General features: G+C 41.3%; 1 protein-coding gene across 8 annotated transcripts in view; it reads right to left on the bottom strand.

Annotated features, from left to right (window-relative positions):
* The window catches only part of DTNA (dystrobrevin alpha), a 197,861-nt gene that overhangs the window by 98,811 nt on the left and 78,204 nt on the right, over positions 1 to 20,846 (bottom strand). For all 8 annotated transcript variants that reach the window (XM_037154482.2, XM_037154480.2, XM_037154491.2 and 5 more), the window contains one exon: positions 15,599 to 15,679. In XM_037154482.2, the coding sequence (XP_037010377.2) occupies positions 15,599 to 15,679 (81 nt within the window). The remainder of the gene's footprint in view (positions 1 to 15,598; positions 15,680 to 20,846) is intronic.

Genomic DNA, 20,846 nt, shown 5'->3' with positions numbered 1-20,846 from the left:
GAAGAGGCACAAACCACATCTCATCCACGAAAGCAGATATTATTCAGGTTAGTTGTCATAAATTCTGGGTTGGCAGAGTTTGAATCGGCTTTACTGTATTTGATAGAGACCTGGTGAGGAAGGCCCTCTTTCATAACGGTTTCTTGGAAACTTTTTAAAACTGGTAACTACTTTGGGAGGTGCAGATCACAGTGCAGGATACTGTATCTCCCAGGCAGTCAGCTGGGTTTCTACTGATTTCCTTCCATAGCTATGACCTCGAGCAAGTCACTTAACTTCCTTCTGTAAATTTCAGTTGCCTCATCTGTAAAATGAGGACAATAATGACTCCTCTCTTACAGGGCAATTTTGGGGATCAAATGTAGTAATCAATGTAAAGCACATCACACAGTATTTAGTGCATAATGAGCATAATTCAACATCTACTAATTATTATTGAGAAAGATAAGCATCACAGTTCCTTTGCTAAGTTAAATAGGAACACTAAGAAATGTGCTGAGTTGAGAGACATTAGGAAGTTATTAAGAGGTCTGTTGTGAAGTCTGACAGTTGTACAAATATGTTGCCTATGGTTGAGTTACCAATCATTTTAGCAAAGGACATCTAGGTTTGCAACAGTAATGATATACCACTAGATGGCACTACGCACATTTTACTAAATAGTTCTCAAGCTGTTAAGTGTCCATCATAAAGCACCTGCTATTAGTTACAGGTGATAGGAAATGGAGTTTCCTCATCCACATAACTGTATACACTTTGCAGTGATATACTAGAAAGGGCAACAGTTTACACAGTGAAATTACTTAGTTAACATTCACCACATCAAAAGTAAATAAAAGGTGTTCTTAAAAGTGGAATTTAGTATGTCATAGAATCTTAAAAATGATATTAGTGTTAATTGCATACATTAATTATTAATACCTCACAGTAGCTTGTCTTTATAAATCGAAATAGACAAAACTTGAATAGTTTGTCTTAAATCCAAGAAATCTCTTATTGAAAAGGGCCTGGGGGGGTTGTGGTGGGGGAGGGGGAGGGGGGATTCCACACGGGTAGAGTTTTCGAATCTCAAGCCATGCTTCTGATATGTTGCATCATTATAATAGGAGATGGAGTCTCAGTTCATAGTTAGAGATGCCTTAAATCCAAGTGTCTCTGGGGAAATTGCAAAAATGCCAAACTCATTTATAACTAATAGAAATGACTGGTGTCATAAACTTTATTACAAGTAGTAGAATCACATAAATAGGGTAAAATATAAAGGAGAGGGTATAGAAAGTACATGAATATCAAAAGATAACTTTAGGATTTAGCCCATCTCATGAATTAGTACAGGGCCAGCCTTCTCTGGGCCACATCACAGAGTCTGGGCCCAGGTCAGTGAATCTACGCATGATGTCCTTTTCCTAAGGAACATAGAGAACCTTTCAAAATCTCCAAGCCCAGACTCCACCACTCCCTGAGTCCAAAATCTAGGAGGGTGGGCAAGGGTTTGACAAAGCTTTCCAGGTGACTCTGCTAACCACGTATTCATAAGCCTCTGGAAGGCTTTCAGACGGCTTGCCACTAGGGAAGGTCAATGAACAGTCATCCTACAGTGATTTCCTTTCTGTCATTTTGGAAGAGTGGTTGACAACTGTGGTGGCACATTGGAACCACCTCCCAGGTCGGAAAATGGTTCCCTGGTGACGCTGCTGTGGCTGGTTCCATACATGGAGCTGCAGGGCACTGGGTCTGCTAGGCAGGCAGACGCTCAGGCCCCCCACTCAGACCTGGAGCATCAGAACCTGCCTTTTAACAACATCCCCAGTTTATTTTCACATTAAAGTATGAGAAGCAGTGCTCAAAACCAATCATTTTTATTCCTCTCACATCAAGACAGCCTGCTATGTTTTATTAGGTTGTGAGGTGTGTTTCAAGAAGCTGGTAATTATCAATTAATTTCTATGGTTCAAGCATGATTTATGTAATTATGTATATATATTGTTTTTGAGGGGTTTGAGATTTTTATAAGAAGGTCATTGCATTTTAATGTTTTCTTAATTATGCAAAAAGGAAATTGTAGTTGGGTTGGGAATTGAAGATAATTTGTTGACATGCCCAAGGGACTGCATATGCCTTTGGGGACACAGATCCTCCGGCAGTGTGTGCACTGTGTGGTGTGTGCACTGTGTGGTGTGTGTGTGTGTGTGTGCGTGGATCCATCTATGCATCCTCTCAACCCATACCCGCCTTTGCTACTTATGCTGCAAGTGATGGGACTGGCGGCCGAGTCGTTGCTATGACCTGTTTTCCCGTTACTGAAACATGCAGATAAAGGCAGACTTGACTTACTCATCAAATCCTAGAGTAAAGGACTCAGGATGTGTCGTGTCTCCTGAAAACTCACCCAATTCTCTCCTCCCTAGACCTGGTTCCTGACCTTCAAGGCAATTTCTAGATGAAATTTCCATTGTCACCACGCTCTTCAGAATAGGAGAACCAAGTTCAGGTGGCATTTCTGATTAGTTTATGTTGTGGGTTTGAAGTACCCAGTGGTGTTTGTTTACATCGTATATTCTGAAAATTTTGTTGGCTTGGAGAAAAGTTAATTATGGTGATTCATTCTTCTAGTTACCCAATGAAGTTTCAATGTCCTTGCCACTAAAAGATGAACACACAGATAATCACTGTCTTTTTCCAGTGATAGCTCACAAATGGAGCTTCCTTTCAGGATTCTATGTGCCAAATAAACTAAGTAAAAATGCTTTTAAGGAGCTTCCCCCCTGGGCCAGGCAGCCACAGGGTGGGGTGAGAGGAGGGAGGGAGAGAGACCTATCCCCTTGTGAGTGTCAGAGTGACTCCAGGTTGCACCTTCAGACTTGCCATCTTAAGCCGATAACTAGCTGTCTTTCTTAGCCTTCCATACCAGAGACAAAAAACTTCATTCATAAAACAAGCATTTATTTAGCCCTTATTATGTGGCAGCGCTGTGCTGGGTCTGGAATTAGCACGGGGAGATAGGTGCTGTCTGACCACACAGAGCTTCCAGGTGGTCGGAAGCAGAAATATTTAGCAAACAAGCACACTGAGCATGCCACTATAATAATCCATTTTCTCTTATACAAAAAAAAATGGGCTCATTGATAATAGGCTTAAATTCAAGTTTTTCTTTATTTGTATAATGGGAATAATAATATTCCCTTTTTTAATCTTACAGGTGTTCTGAGGAACAAAAAATTTTACATGGAAAACATTAAACTCTAAAGCACTATATGCATCTTAGAAATTCTTATTTTTGAGAGAAAACAGAAATTAAAATTTACTGCCACATTCAGATGAAATTATAAAACTTTCTCCCCTCTAATTCTTTCATTGTTTGTTTCACTGTGTCAGTAATAAAAATACAATCTTTCTTTAAAAATTTCAGGTTTGTTTTCCTCTTAATGAATATAACATATTATGAATCTATGAGAGATTATATCACAGTGATGAGTATTTTAGTTGACTTTCAGATCAAGTACGTATCTTGAAATTCAGAGAGGCTCAGCTCATGAGAAAAAAAGGGTTTTTCCATGTATCACTACTCACCACACTTGTATTGTGCATATAGGCATTAACATATGGAGAAACACTACCATATGCTTCTACATACAGAGTTGGGAAAGGAAATGACAAATGAGATTACAAAAACATTTTCAAAAGAAATTAAATCCAACCAGTAATTTTAAAGATTCTATAATAAACTATTCTTGATGTTACAGGTCATTTAAGAAAATGGAAGAGACTCTCAGAGGGCGGAACTGAAGATTAAGATAAGACACTATATTATAAAAAGCCCACATTCACAGTGCAGATTTAAATAAAAGAACTACTGGAGCTCAAACTACAGGGATGCTGTAGTGGGCTGGAAACTTGGGAGGAGGAGGTTTCTGAATCACAGAAGGATAAGAATACATGTTTTCGGGGGAGGGGAAACTCCAAGAAGGCAATCAAGCAGGCAGTAGCACAGAGTAGCGAATGCAGATGGTACAATGCAGATGGCAGGCAATGCATCTGCCATGCAATGAATGCAGATGGTACAATGAGATCTTGTATTGACTCGACTGGGCCAGAGGAGTGTGTGCAGGGGAGGGGGCGCTTCCTGGAAAGTAGGGTCTGTAACTAAGTAAACTTTTCTGTTGCCTATTATTTTACACTTTCCAATTTTTAGTAAGCAAATAGAAAGATTGAGAAAATGCAACCTGTATATTTTAATGCTTAGTTTCATTTTCAAACCACCATGTACGCTAATTCTGCCTCCCATCTACAGACAGCCAGTCCAGTGGAGAAAGACAGAAGTGATCTTTTAGCTCAATGAGTGGGTCTAATTCCATAAGCCTGGGGTGTGGCCAGGGCATCCCTAGGTTAAGCACCTCCTTAGAGGATTCTAAAAGACAGTGAAGTCTGAGAACCACTGCTATGGAGCATGACTTCAAGGACGATGTTAGACAAGGGACAGGAAGAACAGGAAATGGATGCTCATTCGACACAGAGGAATTTATTTAAGAGGTGCCGGGAGACTCCCAGGAACACTGTGGTCAAGAAATCCATGTGCAAATTAGCCAGTTGTTAAGATAGTCTCAAGTGAAGTTTTTCTTTCTTTTTTTTTCATGCAATCAGGTCTTTTATCACAACAAAACAGTGTTTAAAAAGCTTGGGTGGGAGAAGAACTCAGTTACATAGTATGCTTTGCCAGAGTCAACCAATGTATTTTGATGTGATTATGTTGATGATCTTGCCATCACCCATTAACCCAGGCTGAGTTTGGAAAGGAAATGTTAATAAAAAGCACAATTTTCATATTTGATAACCCCTAGTGAGTCATACCTTTTAAAATATGAATCTAAACATCTGAGTAGCTCACCAAATTACCTTTTGCGTCCAAACTCAACATCTTCCTTGCTCCCAAAGTATGCCTTTATCACCAAGGCCACTGTCTTTGCTAAGGATCCTAGCAGAGATGCACCATCTCTCTCAAGGAGAACATTTTAATTTCACTTCAATTTCCTGGTTAATGTAGATGATGAAATAATAGATAGAATTTCTAGAAAAGGTCTATAACATATTTTTGGTGTAAAATCAAATCCAATCTCATGCTAGTTCTTAAAGGCTCTGGCAGTACATCTGTTGTCTACTAGGAAAAATTATTCAGTGTTGCTTAAATTTATTTGTAGAGTTTCATCATTATTCAAAATGAGGTATAATAATTGTTGGCTCAAATAGCTGTCATACTAGAAATTAAATTTAAAAAAATTCAATTGAATGAGCACTTATTAAGTTTATTATTTTTCAAGGTATTGTACCAAGGATTGTAAAAATAATGAGAAGGTAAATGAAAAGAATAATCTGAACAATAACTAATTTCTCACTGCCAGTGTTTAACTTTGTTCAGAATATATTTAAAATCTTTAGAAGCAGGGAAATGTAATATCTTGTCTCCCTCTGGGCAGTAATTTTAGACTTTACTGGATAAGTCTATAAGGTTCCTTCACTGTGCTCTTACTACTTCCTGTATTCTAGCCCTTAGTTTGGGCTTTTACTGACTTTTACTTAAAATTTTTACAGTAAGCCTCATCACTCATCTCCAGTTTCTGCCCTTTTCCTTCTCTCCTGAGAAATATTTTAAGGCTTAGCTCTGGTTGTACCATTCTCCACTGCCTACTGAGGAAAATCCAAGCTTCCACACATGAAAACCAATGCTTGGACTTGAGTCTCCGAATCTTTAGCCTTATATCCTGATCTCTGACTTCTCTGAGACCTGTGCTCCAGCCACACTGGGCTGCGTACAATTCCAGAATATTCCCGTGGCTGCCTTGTATGTGCCTTGACTCCGTTCACACCATTCATCAGCTACACCCTTCAGTACACTGTCTCCAAGGCATCGCATGAGCACATACCCGCTCCCAAGGACGCCCACTCTGAGCCCTCAGGTGGAATTACCTTCCCTCTTTGTCGCTCCCAGACACCATCACATGTCTACAGGCCGTTTGTGCCACTCTGCATTTCCCACAGTTACTAATCAATAGGTTGTTCCCTCCATTTTCTAGGTAAACCTTTGGTTAGACTTCAGGGGATAGGAAGGTCTTTGAAATGATAAGCTACATTTTATGTTAACAGTCATGTGTGTTTTCAGGGAAAAGGGTCAGTGGCTTTCAGCAGATTCTCCTGAAGATACATGGTGAGAGAAGCTTAAGAACCACATTGCTAAATTATGAGCAACTTGGAGACATGCATTATATCTTGTTCAGCTTTCTATTCCTCATTTGCATAATGCCTTGTTCAAACTGGGTGTTTAATAATGCCTGGGGAATGGAACAGGGTGCCTAGTGTATGCCACACACTATGTGAAATCCCTAGACTCTTTCCCTTTGCCTCATGTTCTAAAGCAGCTCAGTGGATGCATTGAGCATGGTTTCCCACAGTACCTTTACTATTCTTTGTCTACCATGACTTGAGCAGATGACCACAATCCTAGATGCCAGATGCCACATTTCGAGGGAAGAGCATCCACAGGGCTGGCAACCATGAGGACTGTCTTCCACTTCTCCTTCGTAGCCGCTGATCTCAGTGCCCTGCATCTCATGCCCATCTGGCTAACATCAAAGAGTGGGCAAACAACAATCAGCTTGGAGGTGTTAGTTTTTCTGCACTCACCCTGTTCTGCTTAAATATGTAATTAATCATCTTTGTGTAATGAGAGTAAATAATATGATGGGAAATAAAAAATACACACCCACTCAGAAAATAGCTATGGCCTAGTTTGCTAGTACATGGAACACTGTCCAGGAGATGGGCTAGCATTTGGGAAGAACAGGTCACTGGATGGCTAATCTGCAGTACAGGTTATCGAGATCTAGAATATGGGAGGTCAATCTTTTGTAGGAAAAAAAACTTTAAAAGCTAGCAGAAAATACTGCTGAGGAAATCTCCAGGGCAGAAAGCCAAGATACACAGTAGGTAATGTTATTATTGATCTTGCTTTGTGCCTTTTCAGAATCTTGGCTCCACCTCTCTCCAGCCCTGTAGAAGTGACTGTCACAATGCAGACTTTGGCCAGCTCTACGCAGCTACAACCAGACAGCAGTGGGCCTCAGGTCCTTGCTGCACGCCTCTGATGCCTCAGGTGAATACACGGAGCCTACCCAACACTCTTACATGTGCGACCCCTAAGCATAAGCGCAGGCCACCCTTGACCAATGCAGGGAAGATCAACCGGATCAGTACCCTAGCAGTTCCTGCATTACCTGTTGATTTTCTTTTCTTGTTCCAGTTCTGCTACAGATTCAGTATCCAAATAAATAGCTTCCAGACAAGCCTTGTTGTGGAGCCTGCTTTCTGGAGAAACACAGGCTGAAGCACTGATTCTAATCGAGCCCTTGTCCGTCACTGACTGAACACTCCCAGAATAATAAATGAGAAAAAATTATTATGACCGTGTTCAGAGTAGATTCTGATTCCGTTTGGTCATGTAGTTTTTCCACAGCTTATCCTTCTCCACAATGCAGTATCAGTTATTGTGCAGTGTCAAATTTGACAAATAAATTGCATCATACTTCTTCTTACGTTGAAGTTCATTATCTTCCTGAGAGGCTAAGCTGCTTGGAACTCCTATCATTACTGGCTTTGTAGCCAGTATTGTCCACATGCTTGCCTTTTGGTGACAAGGCTTGACAGACATTGTAGGACAGGGACTCTGTTTATTATGGCTCTTGGCTAATATCTCGAAGTTAGATGTCGTTAAGTTCTCAACTATGAGATTTTATCTGGTATTTATCCAAGGGAAGACACTTAATATTGCTCTCCTTATCGGAACAAACAGAACTTGTCAGAGGTAGAGCAGAAGTCCTGGCCCAACACTGCAAATGAATAAAAATAGCCACAGACTTCATTTATTTCAATAGCTACATATGCATATCCATTTCTGCATTTGATTTCTTTTAAACACTCTACCTAAGAAGTAATTTTTTTCTTTAGAAAATGAACTTTTGCTGTGGGAACTAAAATGCTAGATACAAGTTTATATAGTAAAGTTTCAGGGTTTATCTACCACTTGATATCACAAAATCAGAAGCTTTATAATCATAGAACACATTCATTAGATTCTAAACTTAAGGATTTTCTAACACTAAGTTTGTACACTAAGGGATATCAGCACGCTTTCCCCACCATGGTCTAGCATAATGCTAGGCACACAGTAAATCTCAGCCCATATTTGTTGAATGGTAAATGAGTGACCAATAACAACAACAAATGTCAACCAAACCTGGATGAGGAGTAAATCAAGGTGACACCAGGAGTGGCTTCCCTGCAGTATCACAGGTGTGGTAATGTGGGCGGGGCCATTCTCCCATCCCTGTCCTCAGGGCCTGGAGACCAGGGAGCCAGGCTGTGGAATGGCTGCACCCTTTTCACATCTCTTCATTGCTCTGATGCCTGGCACTGGGCCGATTGGCACGCTCCCAAGGATGTAGCTTGGCAGGCCACTCAGACAAGGTCATCAGCCTTGCTTTGGCACCTGTCAGATAGGGCTGAGGATGCTTGAAGGCATTTCTCTGTATGTACCACTCTTCTCCAACTGACTGGGGCATTTAAAGATGAAGCACTTTTCTAAACTGTGAGAGTAAAAGGGCTCAGTTTGCATAGCTTCCTGGTATAATTCAGAAGCAGGGGACGCGGAAGGAAGCTGATGGATGTCACATCCCGATTTCTGGAAACAAGACTCCAGGTGTTCACTTTGCAGGTTGGACAGTGACAGCAGATTGATCAGATAAAGCTTCTGGCACTCTCTAAAATTAAATGTACTAAGAAGAAACCAAAACCCTGAATTTTTAGGATCTCAGAAATAAAAGCAATTAAAGGAAGAGCAGAAGTTTGCTCTGACTGAGGGAAAACAATTTCTCCCAGGTCCAGGTGCCCAGAGCGGAGCGGGCTCCCACTGCCGAGTCACTCCGTGGAAGACTTCAGTGGGTCTCTGCCACCACCACCAACTTCCCCACAGGGAATTGCTGGGAATGCTGAATTCTACCAATGAACTTTTCTGTATTCTAAATACACGACTAGAAGCGTTTGGCATAAGGAATGAAAACGAGTGTCAAAACCATTTGGAGCAATACAAAGATAATTATGCTTCAAGGGTTTTCATGTGCTACTTTATTTCTCTAACAAAAGAAACCTTCCTGCTCTCCCGTCTGACTCCTTGACTGGAGAGACCCCTTCTATCCTTCTGTGTTAAATACTTCTCCTTTGGAAGACTATACTCTCAGGGACCATTTCTATAGTTCGTTAAATACTTCTCCTTTGGGGCATCTATTTCTTGGATCGAGATTTTTACTTTAAATTTATTTTTTTATCCAATGTTCTATATGTCATTATCTGGAAAACGGAAAAGTTAATGGTCTTATCAGTGTGATAGACGGGGCCCTAAATGCCGACCCAGCCTGGCCCCCTGGATTTCTGGCCCACAGTGTTCACCTTCTCTCAGTTATTAAACCAAACATGAGTCTGGGAACTGCTGTGATGGGATTTTGTAGATACACTAAGGTCCTGAATCAGCTGTCCTTAAGGCAGGGAGAGTATCTGGGTGGGCCTGACCTAATTACATGAATTCTTTAAAAAAGAAGAGTTTTCTCTGGCTGGTCATAGAGGAGGAAGTCACAGAAACACTCTGGCTGGCCTGGAAGAAGCAGAGAACGCACATGCTCTGGATAGCCTGTGGAGTTACGTGGAAAGGACTGTGGGTGGTCTCTAGGAATGAGGGTAGTACCCTGACTGTCAGCAAGGAAGGGGGCCTCGATCCTTCCACCACAAGACAATGAATTCTGCCAACAGCCTGTCCTCCTGGAAGAGGGCCTTGAGCACCAGATGAGAGCTGCAGACCCGGCCAGCACTCTGATTTCGGCCCATGAAACCCTGAGCTGAGAGTCGAGTCATGCTGTGCTTGATCTCTGACCCAAGGAAACTGGGGAAGTAAATGTGTGTTGTTTTGAGCTGCTAGGTGTGTGGTAATTTGTTATACAATGATAGAAAACAGACACAGGCAGCCAAAAATCCACATAATAACATGAGGCAGAGAGAAGGAATATACTGGAACACCAGCTTGAAAAAATGAATGGGATATTAGCATTTATTGCTAAGAAATACCTAAATACCACTCCTGCAAGACTAGTCACCTGGATGGTGAAAAATGAATAATCTAGTGCAGCCTGTCCATTCACAGAAAAATATTCACTCAGGTCTTACTACATGTATAGCACTCACATGGATTAACTGTGCAGGGATAGAGAAACCTTTACGTAAACAGGTATTAGCATTATTTGGTTCGTAAGAGATCCTGAAAGTTTAGAGCTATTAAAGACAGAAGCTTATGTGCTAACCTTAAATTATATCTGGATGAGGGATACTTTAAAAAAATAGTTCATTTACTAGAGGAAGGATATTTTGAGAAACTCTAAAAAGTTCAGATACAAATGCACAACTTTTCACCTTTCCCTTTAAACAAAATTTTAATTAAATTGTTGTTGACATGACTGATAGGAAGAAAATTCACATTGTGGCTGGAAGAACTAAAAGATGATGCAGAGTCGGTTGTGGGCGTTGCCTTCTTGCTTTTGCTCCACCGTTAAACAGGAGGGAGTAGGTTTTTGATTTATTTCTCTTATTGCTTTTTGTTGTCTGTGAACTTACGGCTGTGTCCCATTGACTTCCAAGCAATTTTGGAAGGAATAACTGCTGACCTTGCAGGGTATCTGGATCATTAACTATGTCCATGCGGACCGAGAAAATAATGTTGCAGCAGAAAAGTTATTTAAGATAAAGGCCAAAATGTTACCATTTGCTCACATGCTTATAGAGTGTACATCAATTATTTATTTTTGTGGGAAGTCACTAGGAAATCTGGAAGCTAAAGAGAAGGCTATTGCTTAGAAAGAAGAACTAGGGATAGATCTGTATTCTTTATTCTGTACCATTTCTCACAGAGAGTAAAATAGCCAATTTGTTCCCTAATTTGTAGAGAGATTTGCCCCTTTATTTTACTGGAGAACATGCTGGTAGGGTACAGAGAGGGAGTGTATGCCAGGCATGGAGATGAATGGTGAGGGAAAGAAGCTGATCTGGAAAACAAATCCTTTGAGTAAAGTTGAAGAAATTTTTTGGTCTTAAAAAAAAAGATGGGCTTCTTGTCACTCTCCTCTTATTGCAGAGATTGGTCAATGTTTTTTGTGGACATAGGGGCATCACCTTATAACGGATTAATATTCCATTGGCATATACAGGGTGGGCAAAAGCAGGTTTACAGCTGTTTGTATGAAAAGTAATATAATAATAAGTACTAATACAAGAATAAACTCTTGTGTTTCATATACTCAACTATAAATCTATTTTCACCACCCTGCATACAAGAGAGGAAATAAATTTCTACAGCATTCTGATGATAACATTAAAAATACAATAAGTGAGTACAATTTTTAGAATGCTGGACTATTCCATGCACAGACTGGATTTTTTTTTGAGAGAAAAATTTTGCTTAATTTGGGGTTACAACTTAGTGTTCCCTTTCCCTATTTTCAAATAGGTTACAAATCTTCATCTGTACAAACTATTCTTAGTTCAGTCTACACGGAAATTGGTGCTGGGCCCACCCAGTCTGTGGGCCACAGTGTTCTGGCCTCAGACAGAAAGACTTTTAGAACACTGGGAATATATCTCAGCCTCCATGAGGAATTGCATTAGAGGCAATGAACATGGACGTCGGGGAGAGGGACCAATGCTCTAGATGGGAAACCATAAACAGAGCAAGCAAGGGCTGTGGGGCAGGAAATATGGGGAATTAAGTAACATTTCTCATCTTTAAATTTAGATAAGAAAGTAATCTCCTAAAAATCTATACTCTCCATGCTATATCCAGACAACATTTTTTCAAGATGATGACTTTACAAGTGTCAGTTTTTATGTTTTTTCTTCCATTATATAGTTTTTAAGTTTAGTTCTGGTAATACATAAAATAAATTTTACCTGTTAATAATGTCTGGGCCTAAAAATAAACAACCCATTTTCAGTTAAGGTCTATCCATTTCTATGAAGTAGCACTACATAAGAGTTTCCAATACAGAAATGCAGTTAGGAGTACATGATATGGATTCATTCTTATTTCTTTAGCTGCAGGGTGAAACTCCATTATAAGGTACCGCGATTTATTTTGGGTTAGGTTTTATTGCAGACAGAAGTTATCTTCTTGTAATATGGGGGTGTTTAATATTGGCAAATATTATGGCACATGAACACAGCACTCCTGGTTCCCTTCCTAGAAGAAAGGCTCTAACTTCAGTTAAAATAAGCCCGGCTGAACTGTGTTAGCACTGAGTAAGCACTTCAGCATCACAACTGTTATATTTCTCGTCAGGAAGGAAAACTCAGCAAACACATATAGTCCTTGCATTTCACACTTCTGATCAACGTAGAAACAATTTGGAAAAGAAGCTTAATTTCAGCAGAGTATTCAAAGATATGCTGACATTTCTTTCTGCAGCCTCAGTGTTGTCTAGTTTGTATAGAATATATCTTTTCTCATCCTAAAATGTGCAAAATTTGTAAAATACACAGTAAAGCAAATAATACTTCTGTGCTTACTGTGTACTGACTCTTTAAGCCTCAGCCTGGTTACCCCCCTGTGCAGGAAAGGCCTCTCAGCCACCCCCACCCCAAGGTCAGGGCGCTGCCTCCTCCGTGCTCCCACAACGCCACGTCCACATTCCTGTCATTACACCTCCACACTGTTTTTTATAAGTCTGTTTAAGAGCCCGTCTACCCACACAGACTCCGGACAACTTCATGGTAGGGATTGCCCGTTATCTACCATCGCTCTGTCCCTGGTACCTAGCACAGTGCCAAACATGGTGTAGGTTTTCATTATAAGTTTACTAAATTCAGAGGTAAATGAATGGATACACTGATGGCTGCTGGACAGGTGTGAAGTTTCTTTTTTTATTCAGGGATGGGATATCACTATTTTTCAAGACGGTGTTTTCCCTACTGTTTTCCAAGAAGGCCAGTGTGACTATGCCATGATTCTGGATGTAGGGTAAGGATGAGGGCCAGAAAAGAATAGGAAGAGGAAAAAAGAGATATCCAAGTGCAGTAGACCGCACTGCCTGATTTTAGGAATTGTATCTCTACCCCTTGTGGCTAAGGGCGAGAGACGACCTTTGGAATGCCAGCCACAGGAGATAAAGCTTGTCTCTGGTAGCAAACACCGCCTCAGTTCCTCTCCCTGCCCCCAGAGCTTGGTCGGAAGTCAATGACAGGTAAGACCCCTCATGGCGGGGGGCAACCTAAGCCAGACTCAATCACCTGGGAGGCTTTCATGGAAGGACTGGGGGGGCTGCAACAAAGAGCAATGGAGTCTCGCCCCCCAGCTTTGTCAAAGCCTGAGTCCCCGTGTTCTCTGAGAGAAGCCCTTCCTGGCTCTAATCCCCTTAAGCCTGAATACCTGATGGGGAGAGGTGCAGCTCCTTGCCTGGCCAGAGTGTGCCCTGGGGAAAAATCTGGCATAACAAAGACTTGCTGATAAACCTGTGAAATCTGCTCTGCTAAGAGTGCTTTCATTCATATGATAAGGGTCTGAGAGGAAATGAGTATGTCTCCCAAAGTTTCTGCAACTCTCTTCCTGACAGACACTGACTCTGAAGCCCTCAGATCTCTTTGTAATGTTATCTACTGTTTGATCCTTGCCACCCTGTATTCCTGTGTATTACAACCCAATAAAAGGCCCTGGAGGAGGGTGCTCGAGGCCTTTTTCTCCCCAGAGAAACAGCCCACTCCCCCATTCCCAAACAAATCTCATCTTGTCTCGGCCATATTTACTCATTCACGTGTGTCCGTGGCACTGGGGGGACCTCACAAAAGTAGTCGCCCCCACATCCAAGAAAGAGAAAGGGCCTTTATCAGAGAACAGGAGGAATGGAATATGGCCTGTGGGCTGCTGAGCCCAGTGGGGGCCAACCGAGTGTGCCCTCTGTAGTGCTGGTGCAGGGCTGACAAAGTCACAAGGAGTCTTTTTTCCTCCCCTCCCCCCCATCTATCTATCATCTCTCTCTCTCTCTCTCTCTATCCATCCTTACCATTTTGTAATGATATTTTGAAATTTTGAAACTCCCTATTTCTACTGAAAGTAGCCTAAGGAAGGCTCTGCCTGGCAATGCTTTGAGGAGACTGGACTCTTATCCTTGCTTCTTCTCCTCTATTTTGAGGGCCATTGTAATGAGTTTTTCTTTTTTTTTAAAGGAGAGAATCCCATCACTTTTTCATTGCTGAAAACATGGAGATTCTTTTTTTTTTGTCTGAATATGGGTGATGAGGTTGCGGGGGAGGGAGAGCTTTGCTTCTGCAGGAGCATTTTCCTTGCCCTTTAACATCAAACCTGCAAATACCCAGACTGCGAGTACAACCACAGATTCCTTCCCACATCCGGAGTGATTTTCTCACTGCTTTTTTTGTGGGGGAGGGGGCACTGGTTTCACTTTCTGTGAGGAGTCAAAACATATCTTTGATGTTGGACCAACCTATGCTTTTTCTCCATTCTTCTCCTGCCCCGGACTTCAGCCCTATCCTTCTGGGGCCGGAGCATAGCTGCAGATGAGATGAGTGGTGTGAGGAACAGGTGCACCCTGCCCACACCCAGAGTCATGATCAGCTACGTGCCTAAAAGCATGGGGGGGGGGGGTAGCCTGCTTGTGCTCCAAGAAACATCTGCTGGAGACTCTGGTGGGTTTTCATGTTTACCCAGTGGCTAATTCTCATGGGAGTCAATCAAGAGTTATGTGTATGTACTCAGAAAAACATTATGGTTTTCATTTTTTAATGCATCCAATACTAATTAAAAAATGAGAAGAGTTTTAATTTTTTTAGAGCAATCTGCTTTTAAAACAAAGTAACATTTTTTTCCAGGAGATAATGAATGCAGGAAGATGGCGGGAGTGCTGACCCAGCAGGGAGTGTGAATCTGCCCACGGTGATTAGTGATCTAACTTGTTGCTTACATTTTAAAATTTGGGAAAAAGCTGAAGCAAGTTCCTTTGTTTCTTTAAGTATTTTTGTCTCTTGCTATTGTATGATGTAAACACACGTAGTTAATATTTTGATACCAAGGATTAATTTTTTAGTTTCAGAAAGAAATTTGATTGTTTTCTAGGAGCTTAAAAACATTTTCCTATACTTGTAAAGGAAGCACAAATATAAGGAGGACTTAAAGTTTGATATTTTATAAAGTTCTTGGAGACCATTTTGATGGCACCGCATTTACTATGCCAAGGCTAGAGAAAAGAAGGAAAACATCCATCCGGCTTTAAACCATTCCAATGGCAGGCTGGAACACTTTACTTTACCAGCCTGGAGTAATTAAGCCTTCAGAATTACTAGGAATAGTCTTGCTGCCATTTGTAGATCATAATATACTTTTCCATGTTGTGTAAACATATTTTTGTCAATCCTTTCAAGAAAACCTAGTTTCAATAGACAAAGTAACAAGTGTAAACTTACAGGCTACATGAGGGTGATGAGCCCAAACAACTGGCTTACTTACGGTTGCATTTCTTCTGAACGAACCGAAGCTTGCATGCTGTTCTGTAGGTGGAGAGTCGGATACGATCCAGATCTTGAGCCCCTGGGGGAAATGTGTACATATGGTATTAGTATGCCATGTGTATAGACAGGAATAGATAACATTTATAAATAAAACAACTATAAATACAGCCCATACCTTAACCTCATTTTTATTAGAATATAAATATAACTTTAAGACTTGAAAGGGTCTGTCCCAGATCCCACAGGTTCTCGGGGAAGAGAGCACATGCAATCAGCACTGAAGATCAGAGTGTCACCCATGTTCATGGTCAAGAAGCACAACCTCAGCCCCATGGTGTCTGCCACTTCGGAAGGCAATCTTCTCAAGCTGTGACTTGTAACATTATCAGATGATCATCCTAACTCACTCACTGGTCACTAGAACAAGGCTGTGAGGTGAATACATGATGGATGTTGGGCAATTTTTCTGCCTGCCCAGAAGGCCAGAGCTTTTAGAAGTCCTAGTTTTCCCATTTGGAAGACAGGAGTGATGAAACTGCTACTACTTACATCACAGGGGTGGAAGGATGAATGAACGACTACACCCAAAGCACCGTCTGGCACACAGTAAGTGCAATGTGGGTATTCATTATTATTACTAGTATCTCACCTGCAATCTTTCCCATCAACCTCAGAGAAGGCTCCTTTATCAAAATAGCCACTACTCTTACACTGTGGCTTCCATCTCCTTTTAAACAAAGAAGAACATGCTCCCCATATTTTTGAGCTACTTCCCCTACTCCACTCGGGAATCCAGCATGGCTCACAGTGCTCACAGCACCAAGTCTGAATGTTCTTCTGCTCAGAGTGCAAGCTCTTCTGCAGGCTCTTTCCATTGATCTACCCAACAATAGTTCCCGCTACTCTACCACAGAACCTCTTCCCTGCAGGTGGGCTGCTTGTTACAGAACCTGAGTTTCCTCTGAACGGGCTAATCTTTAGACTGTGTCTAGCACACATCAGACTTTCAAGAAACATCAGTTCTCTGCTTCTAAACTTTTGGCTCTCTTGAAGCCCATGTTTATGGTTCATAACAAATATAAAGGCACTTAGCTGTGTTTTGACATGTATTTTTTTTAAAACATTTTGTTATTGTTGTTCAAGTACAGTTTTCTGACTGTACTTGAACAGTCAGAAACCCTACCCTTCCCTAACACCCCAAACCTCCACATATTTTGACATGTACTGAACTTTCTCTTAACAAGTAAAAGTGCTACATAAATGCTTAGAATATAATAGTTAAGGTAGCAAGTAAACGAACTGGTCTGCAAGTAAGTATATTAGGAGGCCAATTGAGTGCTCTTCTAATGGAACTCAGGGTAAATGAACAAGTGTCCTCACTGAGAGCGTTTAGCATTCCCTCTACTCAAACTGATCTCTTTGGATTCATTTAAAAATACTAGCAATACTCCTCCATTAATTAACATTAATTCTTGTAAAAGTTCATTACTTGGCAAACAGGTTCAATGATACCGAGTACTTGAAGGGTCAACAAGGTAAGGACTTACTGTACCCAATGGAGGCATTCTCTTGAACATGTTCTCAAGAGGTTGACCTTTTAGTCGATGGCCATGTAGGATTATTTGCAATGATAAGGTTGATTATAATGCAATGAAAAATAAATGGACTAATGTAAACTTTGACAAGTTTTTATATGGTGTCTAATTTCATCATGTGTAAAATGGGGATAATATCAATTTTATTGGCTGGTAACCTTGGGAGCTGGGACATCGTGAGCACCTGGCGGCAAGCAGACGGGTCTCCTTAAAAGGCTTCCTGTGCCATCTCTGAGCAAGAGCGAGTGATAGAAATGTCTTTCTTATATTTGAGCTTCAACTTGCCTCTTTGTTACTTCAACAGACCTAGTTTCCCTTCTGGAGCCATGTCATCTTTTCTCCCTGGCACTTGATCCTTTATTTCCCAAACACTGGAAAGCTGCTATCATCATTATTAGCATCTTCATTACCATCTGAAGACCATGTACAGAAGTCCCTGTTACTGTGTGTAGAGTTGAGCTGGAAGGTAGCTTCTCCTTGAGGTTTTAGGTCAAAGAGGTTCAACCGCACGGCCATTTCAAGTATGAGGTCTACCACTGAGCACGGCGCACAATAAGCCTTCGATGCACAGACATGGCTATTATCATTCTCATTATTATCAGGCAAGGATTTGAGACCCTAACCATTCTAGTCATCCTGTTCCAGGACTGGGTAATATCTCCTTGAAACGAGATATTCGAGATTAACCCGACTGCCCCAGACAATGCCCCACCTGTATAGAATACATAGAAAGCAACTACTTCCGCTTTGATAAGGACACTTGCTAACACAGTTCCATGCTTTGGACTCTTATTAAGCTTGTAGTTCACTGAGAAACTAGTTTTAAAAAATCATATGTACTTTGTTAAGTCAGAGTTTTTTCTGTTTTCTATTTTAATGTTTATTTGAGGGTTAAAGATAGGATTTCATACTCATCTGGTTAGTTTCTTTTAATTTTTGGCTCATGCTTCTAACCATTCTGATCATTTTTTAAATTTTGATTTTGTCACTGGTGTTTCCAAGGGGCTTCCAGGGTTTGGGTCCTCTGTCAGTCGGAGAGGCTCATGTGGGAGATGAGCACTCCGGGATGCCAACAACCAGGCAGAGCAACTGGCAGAAATACCTGAATGGTACATCTGCTTTTTTCTCTGGACGAGGGTGTCATTTTATCAATGCCGAGTTTGGTTCAACAGTCAGGAGTGTCACAATATTTAAAAATAATCCTTTAGAAGGAGATATTAGACACATAGATTATTTGTGTAAGATTTTTAAGAATAATGATTGAAGTCCCAGGTATAAAAAGACTACAACGCAGCACAATTAAATGTTGAGTTTCACCAAGATGTGAGCCTCGGAGAACAGAAACCCTGGCTCCTCGGCCCCTCCCTCTCACTGCAGTCCTGGCGGTAGTTTGGCAAACTACCAGGATCAGTGAAAAGGGAAGTCATGATGTGCACTTAATGGACACTGTCTTTTATTTAAGAATCAGGAAGAGGCCTGGAGGTCTGTCAGTGTTTCCTATCTGTGTAAGTTCTTCCTGACTGAGGATGTAAGCCCTCAGCACTAAAAGGGATGTGGTGGTCAGTGAAATCTAGCCTTTCAAATATAGTGGTGCACTATCTTGCACAGACAATGTGAGTGGCAACCACAAGATCCATAATGGGTTCTGAGAGCAAAAACACAAAACAAAAAACCGACCTGAAACATGGTATGCAGGCACCTACTCTTGTTTATTCACCCGTTTAACATAAATTTCTTTGTTTCTTCCTTAATAAACCATGAACTTGATTCACTTATACATGTGTGGGCTCTTCTTGAAGGCCTATAAATTGATAGTGTGCCTGGGCGGAGTTGCATGTCTTCTGTGTCCAAGTTACTGCTTACAACGAAGGACCTGAACAGGGCTGCAACCAGAGTCGCCCAGCACACAGCTAGAGGCCGTCTTCTGAGTTGCTGCCCCATTACTTACCCTGTGGATGTGGTCACAACACTACCTATCAGTCTACCTAATTGTATGGCGATCCAGCCCATGTCTGTCCAACACATGCACCATCCAAGAGACTTTGTTAGTATGTTGCTGAGGTTAAGTTTGATTTTTATTCTATGATATTTTCCTGAGCTAACAGTTGAGTGGCCTTATTAAGAAGAAAAAATAGTTGTCTTAATTCCTCTATAAAAAGATGAAATTTGAATAAATGAATAAGAAAGTGAAGCCAGTAGAACAACTCTTATTCCTAGAATGGTGAAATGTCTAGGGTTATCTCCATCTCTGTTCATAATTGGGAAAAAAATCCATTTTATCGAGAAACCTGCTTCAAATTCATCCCCTAGACTCCCAAGAATCCATATTCTCCTCTTTAGGTAAAAATGAGTATAGCCTTTTCCTTTTGTTTTTTGCAATGTTCTCTTCATTATTTCTCAAAATCATGGATAGTGTTTTTTTGTCATTATTACCATAATACTTGTATATAATTCTTTAAAACATGAAGGTTCAACTCATTTAAATAATACCTGAGGGACTTCTGCCAAGATGGAGGCATAGGTGGAGACACCATGCTTTCTTCCACAACTAAGTTTAGAGACAACAAAATATTAACAACAGAAAACATAGCCAGAACACAGAAAATTGAACTTTTCAGAAGTCTGATAACAACAAATTCTTCAGCCTGACCAGTAAGAGGGGCGAAGCCAGCAGCTGGTGGAGCAGGGTTGCACAGGAAAACTGGGTCAGACAGACTCAGGAGCGTGGATCCCAGGTGTGGGGTTGCAACTGGTGGACCCAGTGAGTGACCCAGTGAGCGACTGGCGTACCCAGAGATGGTGCAGGGCGGTGGGTTGACTGTGGTCCTGCATTTGTGCGCAGATAGACCAGCGAGGGAGTGGGCAGTGAGACGACGGGACTGAGCTGCCCCTGCAAGAGGCAGCAGAGGGGGCCGCTATTTCCCCGCTCAGACCCCGCCCCTACATACAGGGTCACAACCCAGAGACCTGGGCGGCCCCGCCCTGGGCAGCCCCGCCCTGGTAAACACCTAAGGCTCCACTCCTCATACCTACCTAACAGGTGTGAACAGAACAAAACATTATGGCTCAAGAAGAACAGCTCAAAGCCCCAGAGCCAATAACTCTAAGCAATGAAGAAATAGCAAAACTCTCAGATGCACAGTTCAAAACACTGGTGATCAGGATGCTCACAGAACTGGTGGATTTTAGTCACAAATTAGAGGAACATATGAAGGCTAAATTATTTGAAATGAAGGGGATTGCACAGGAAACCAATAGTGATGAAAAGGAAACTGGGACTCAGATCAAGGGAGTGAACCAAAAGAAAGAAAATAATGGCCAAACAGAAAAATATGAAGAAACAAGAATTCAAAAAAATGAGAAAAGACTTAGGAACGTCCAGGACATATTTAAACGCTCCAACATACGAATTATAGGGGTATCAGAAGGGGGAAAGGAACAGCCACTGGTGGAAAACTTATTTGAACAAATAATTAAGGAGAACTTCCCCAATCTGGCAAAGGAAATAGACTTCCAGGAAATCCAGGAAGCTCAGAGAGTCCCAAAGAAGTTGGACTCAAGAAGAAACACACGAAGGCACATCATCATTACATTAGCCAAGATTAAAATGAAGGAGAGAATCCTAGAAGCAGCAAGAGCTAAGGGGACAGT

Source organism: Artibeus jamaicensis, unplaced genomic scaffold, assembly GCF_021234435.1.
Source record: "Artibeus jamaicensis isolate MK-2021 breed Jamaican fruit bat unplaced genomic scaffold, CSHL_Jam_final contig_354, whole genome shotgun sequence".
NCBI classification, from domain to species: domain Eukaryota; kingdom Metazoa; phylum Chordata; class Mammalia; order Chiroptera; family Phyllostomidae; genus Artibeus; species Artibeus jamaicensis.
Note: the sequence above shows the minus strand (reverse complement) of the source record. Positions and strands in the feature narration are given on the sequence as shown.